Raw genomic sequence first — 5,723 nt, forward strand, 5'->3', positions numbered from 1 at the left:
GAAAACGAATTTTCACCCGTCATAGCCTGCACTGGAAAACATATTAATGGGCGTCTGATGTGTGACTGAAAACAAAATGACAAACAATGAGGAGCTATGAGACAGTGAAGTGTTGCAGCACCTGGCCTATTAAGTCAAAAATTTAGAAATAACAATACAATACATATATAATGGCCTTACAAACAACAACACCCAGACACTGACAATGACTTTCAGAACAAACCAGTTTGGCAATCTCCACAGCTCCGGAGAAGACACTGAAATGTCAAATGAGTGATATGTGTTGTGCAATAAATCACAGGGGGGCCAGGGTTTCTAGCATTACTTTATGTGTGTCCAACATGAAGAATGTTATTACATATAATACAAATTTAAATGCCTCTCATCATATATACAAATAAAGGTATTCATTTATTATTATCAATTATCAATACGGAAGTGCCATGTTTGTAGAGCAATTACTTTCTCTCAAAGAACTACAACGAAGAAAGAAAGATTTTGTCCGTGTTCGTTCCTTCAACTCAATTCAAAAATGGTGACACGATTTGGAGCTTTTTACAATATACAGCAAGGGGAAGTCCATGTACATGTAACAAGTCATGCGCTCAAACTGAAAGAACACGCTCTTGAATAAAGATAGGAAAAAAGCTCCATAACATGATGTTACCAAGAGGACCAATCTCCGCGCTGGCGGTCTGCGCTGCCTCAACGCGTAGTTATATCTTTTGGGGAGGTGCACTTCAGGGTATGGCGTAGGGCTATGCGTAGGCTAGGGCGTAGCTTCGATGCAGGAGAATGTGTTGGGCTTTAATCAGGCCAACACCTGGGGCTCTCTGTACACAGCTCACACCCAAACCACACACCCATACATTTCTATCATATTTATTATTATTATAAAAAAACACTGGGTTCATTTGCACATGACTGATCAGAAGTCTGGCCATGTTAGTCTGCTGAATGAGCAGTTTCAGAGATGTTGGTAGCTGCAGGTAATTGAGGTTAAGTCAGATCAGAAGAAGGTCCTAACCCTACACATTCATTTTGCAAAAAGAGCCACCGGCAGTTGTGTTAAACTGAATTGTCTACTGTGGGGACGGCTTGTTGCTGCAGGGTAAAAGTGGTCAAACAGCGGTTGTCTATTTCCTCATACAGCATTCCTGCACCATACAACCAGCGGACTGCCATTGAATGAAAGTGGAGGTTTGGAGCTCGGACTTGTACTTGATGTTTAAATTATTTAACAATGTTAATTATATGCCTCCGTAGAGGATCCACCCCTGCATGGAATTCTCATGACATCAAATTATTTATATCTAGCAAAGATCTCTTTGTCTCTGCCTATCCGTCTATCAAGCTATTCACCTGTGTGTGCATACATTCCTCATCTTGAAGAACTAGTCACATGCCCACAGGTAGATTCAACCGTCCACCCCAACCCTCCCCTCAGAAATGCTACACATGTCAACAGCTGACAGATACTGCTTTTGGTGAGGTGCATAAATGAGCCTCAATATACTGAACATGTCAAAGAAACATAGTTTCCTTAAATACATGAAGATGTTGAATAAATACATAATTTAAAGTTGTTAAAGTTTTTCAATCATTTAACTAAAAGGTACAAAGTAACATTAAAGTCATAATTTGACATATTTAGATTTTTAGCCCTATGTGGGGTTTGAGAAGAGACAGAGAAGAGACAGAGCCCATCAGAGAGCTGAGGGAGGGGCTGAGAGGATAAAAAGAGGCAGTGCAAGGCTCGACGGCTGTCGGACACACAGGACGGTACAGGCGCGTCAAAGGTAAGACCCTGTGTTGCTCAGGTGACATGAAATCAACTGAACAAAGACCTACTCCAACTGGACCTTTCAGAGGAACTCGTGCCTTTTTTAGCCTTTGATTATTTCCATAATTAAAGAAGGTGTTTAAAATTAGAAACATTTTATAACAAGCTGATTTTATTCTCTTATTTAGATATTTGAATCGTGCATTTTCTTACCATGGATTTGATATGGATGACAATTCATTTTGGTGGAATTTTCTTTTTTTACTTTGTGACTGCTTCTTTAGATGATCTTCCTCGTAGCACTTGTCCTCACTGCGTGCGCCCTCACATCAAGGGTTGATTGTGCCACTGAAGGAATTGGTAGGTATTTGAACTGTTTTTTCATCACCTTGGATTTATGACTCTTTGGATTAACGCTGCGTCTCCATGGAGACTACTTGTTATCATGAAGTGATACTTATTTGTTCTCTTCCACCTCCAGTATGGTGTTATCATCTTCCAACCTGCAGTGAGTGCTCTCCTGTATTCTCTACCAATCTCAACATCTCAGCTGCTCCACTACAGCTACTGAAAGTTGTGTTTGTGTTTTACAGATGACACCAAGTGGGCAACCATCGCTCCTAAATATTGTGGTGGCTCCCGACAGTCGCCCATTAACATTAACACAACAGCTGCCAAAGAAGATGTAAACCTGACAGAATTCACCTTTACCGACTTCAGCAGTACCACCGCACAGAAAACCCTTGAAAACACCGGCAAGACAGGTGAGGACTGATGCCAACGATTAAATGACAGCTCATCATTTTTTGGATTACCAAATGCAATACATTTTTTTTTACAAATGAATTATCATGCTTGGATTTTATTGTCATCAGCACTCATTCATCCTTTTCTTTAACATCTTCCAGTCAAGGTTACCTTCGCGAGTGGCGTTCAGATTTCAGGAGGAGGTCTCTCCGAAGCCTACGACAGCCTGCAATTCCACTTGCATTGGGGAAATGGCCCCTCAATCCCTGGCTCTGAGCACACAGTGGATGGCAAGCGCTACCCCATGGAGGTGTGTGTCTGTGTGTGTGTGTGTATATATATATATATATATTCCATTATATACAATTTACAGAAATATATTCATTAACATTTCTTATCTCTTCTCTCCCATAGATGCACTTTGTAAACCTCAAGTCATCCTACAATGGCAACTTATCCCAGGCGCTTGGAGACTCCACAGGACTTGCTGCTCTTGGTTTCTTCATTGAGGTGAGATAATTCAAGCATTCAGCCACTCAAAGGAAACATATCATGCACATATTCAGGTTCACATGCATCACGTTCCTCATACTGTCCATTACTGCAGCTCCCCTTTTCAGCCTCTGTCTGAAAGTTTGGTTTTTGCGCCTGTCTGTAAAGCCCAGTTTGCTCTGATAAGCCAGCTGGCCCACTGTGTTGGAATGACTGGGTCCCACTGGAACTACACTCGGACTGTAATCTGTCTATTCCTGCTTTGCATGGAACGTCGCTTTAGCTCACCTAAATCAAATCTATCAGTATGGGCTCGATTTAGGACTTCAGCTAATACAGTATTTCCAAGAATGGTAAAGGTGCAGCTTTGTACATTTGTACATAAAGATTTGTTTATAGGTAACATTTTGGCGTCATTCAAACACACTTTTTCAGGCATCTATAAGCAAAGCCAATGTGTACTTTCTCAACTGGGCTCCTCTACCATCCCCTATATCAACATATGCAACCACCATTGGGTCTCTTTTTAAATGGATCTCACAAAAGGCCAATCTCAGCCCCCAATGGCATGATGTTGGACCTAAGGCGAGTCTCCATGGACAAACTCAGAGCAGCGTTTGTCGGTGGACTTTGACTCCACCATTTTGGATGTTCCCATTAGTTTCATTACTCTCCTGAATTAATTCATGCAAAGGCTCAAACAAGCTTTTAAAAAAAACATGAGTCTAATTAATTATTTTGTGCAATCTTTCAGGAAATGTCAGGCAATGCCACTGGCGAACCTGCAAGCTGGAAGAGCTTGGCCTCCTATCTGACTAACATCACAAACAAAGGTAAGGAGATGTTTTAGTCTTCTAGAAATTTTTTTAATCAATTGCTCTGTTATAAAATGATGTCAGCTGCAGTCCCTTCAGAGGTTGTGTTTCTGTCCTCAGGTCAAACTTTAACACTTCCTTCTGGAATTTCACTGGATGATCTCCTTGTTGGGGTGAACCGTGCAAAGTACTATCGTTACCTTGGCTCCTTGACCACCCCTGCTTGCAATGAGGCCGTCGTTTGGACTGTGTTCAAGGAGCCGATCAAAGTCAGCAAGGATTTGGTGAGTTTCTCTTCATCCTTACGTACAGTGGCCAGAACATAAAGTACATATACTCCCACAGTGACTGACTGCAGCTAACTCGCCCGATGTCTTGTCTCCAGATCAACCTCTTTAGCAACACAGTGCACGTCAACGACAGCTCATCGCCTTTAATTACGAATGTCTACAGACAGATCCAGCCAGATCAACCAGTCACAACACAGGCTGAAAGCTCTGCCTCCACAACCTGCTACTCTCTGGGCCTGATGGTGCTGAGTCTTGCTCTGTGGAAGAATCTGTGATCAAATACAATCCAGCAACTTATTTTATTCCTGGTGAACCTGTTTTTTTTCGGTATGATTTTGTCTGACTTTAGCCTTGTCCAAGATTGTGTGGTGTTGGTCCTTTCTGCAGAAAGCCCCAATTAAAATACACAAAGACAAATTTGGTGTTCCAGCCTCTTGTATTTTCAGATTTCGATCACAATTTGGTTGGACACACATCCTATTGTGACTTATTAGATCTGTGGGGGCTTCAGGAAACACTGTTGTTGAAAAATTCACGACTCCCTTATTAAACCTACATGTCTTGCTGTCAGAGCACAGAAATTAGAAATGGCAAGATTTGGGACCGTGGATAAGAAATGTGTCAATGCTGACGTTTGGGAAAAGACATCAGATGCTCTTGTTCAGTATAATCCATTTTTCAAAGTGTATAGAAGATGATTTACATCGGTTGTTCACACACTCAGGACAGTTCAACTGGTACCATACACACATACAGACGGCCAATATGCACATGCATATTTACATGACACAAACAACATTTCAGAAACACGCCCAGCGCTGAAAGAGGTCCCTAAGACAAGTTGGGCTCAAGGCAATCATGATGTGGGTTTAATTCAAAACATGGAACCTGTGGTTATCACACCAAAATCTAACAATATCCACTGAAACAGAAAGCCATCGATGGTGTTACACCAGTTTTCAACTCTCTATAGAGGGCAGGTGTCACAACCCGATGACTGGAGATTCGTCCAAGATTTGCAAGTTGTCAACGCTGCAGTACAACAACGCGCTCCATCTGTTCCAAATGCTTAAACAATCCTTTGGCAAGTTAGTAAAAGGTTCTCTGTAGTTGATTTGGCATTTTTCAGCGTTCAAATTGATACAGACATCCAATACTGGTTTGCGCTTGAGTTTAACAGGGAAAGTTATACATTCACACGCCTTTGTCAGGGCTATTGTGAATCACCGACCAATCACAACCAGGCACTAAAGGGAAGCTTAAGCTCATTGGAGGTAACATCAGGAAGTGCACTTTTACAATATGTTGACGATGTAATGATTTGTTCTCCGACTAAGAATAATGTGAGAAGGCCTCAAGGAAAGCCTGAAAAAACTGCAGTTTTTAAAAGAACAAGTTTCATTTTTAGGGCATGTGATCACAGCAGGGGGAAAATCCCTCCCCCCTAAGAGAGTCACAACAATTTAAAATATTCCTAAACCTGTTACAAAGAAACAAGTCAAGTCACTACTGGGAATGTGCTCGTATTGCAGTTTATTTATTCCTAACTATGCTGTCCCCGAGGCGCCCCTCATGGTGGCAAACAGAGACCTGGGG

At 41.7% G+C, this 5,723-nt stretch overlaps 1 protein-coding gene across 1 annotated transcript; it reads left to right on the forward strand.

The window, feature by feature from the left end:
- Positions 1-1,741: 1,741 nt before the first annotated feature.
- On the forward strand, positions 1,742-4,544 carry LOC124851097 (carbonic anhydrase 4-like). Its single transcript, XM_035146484.2, has 9 exons — positions 1,742-1,799; positions 2,068-2,143; positions 2,265-2,291; positions 2,377-2,547; positions 2,692-2,840; positions 2,945-3,040; positions 3,777-3,855; positions 3,958-4,121; positions 4,223-4,544. Exons 2-9 carry the CDS (start codon positions 2,068-2,070, stop codon positions 4,400-4,402), a joined length of 942 nt encoding a protein of 313 aa, XP_035002375.2. The 5' UTR covers positions 1,742-1,799; the 3' UTR covers positions 4,403-4,544.
- Positions 4,545-5,723: the final 1,179 nt, after the last annotated feature.

The sequence above is a fragment of the Hippoglossus stenolepis genome, chromosome 21 (assembly GCF_022539355.2).
Source record: "Hippoglossus stenolepis isolate QCI-W04-F060 chromosome 21, HSTE1.2, whole genome shotgun sequence".
Lineage (NCBI taxonomy): Eukaryota > Metazoa > Chordata > Actinopteri > Pleuronectiformes > Pleuronectidae > Hippoglossus > Hippoglossus stenolepis.

Excerpts from the sequence above, each read along its gene's own strand:
- LOC124851097 (XM_035146484.2), top strand. The coding sequence starts at position 2,068 with ATGATCTTCCTCGTAGCACTTGTCCTCACTGCGTGCGCCCTCACATCA. Across the intron at positions 2,841-2,944 it reads GCAAGCGCTACCCCATGGAG|ATGCACTTTGTAAACCTCAA; the intron begins GTGTGTGTCTGT and ends TCTCTCCCATAG. Across the intron at positions 3,041-3,776 it reads CTCTTGGTTTCTTCATTGAG|GAAATGTCAGGCAATGCCAC; the intron begins GTGAGATAATTC and ends GCAATCTTTCAG.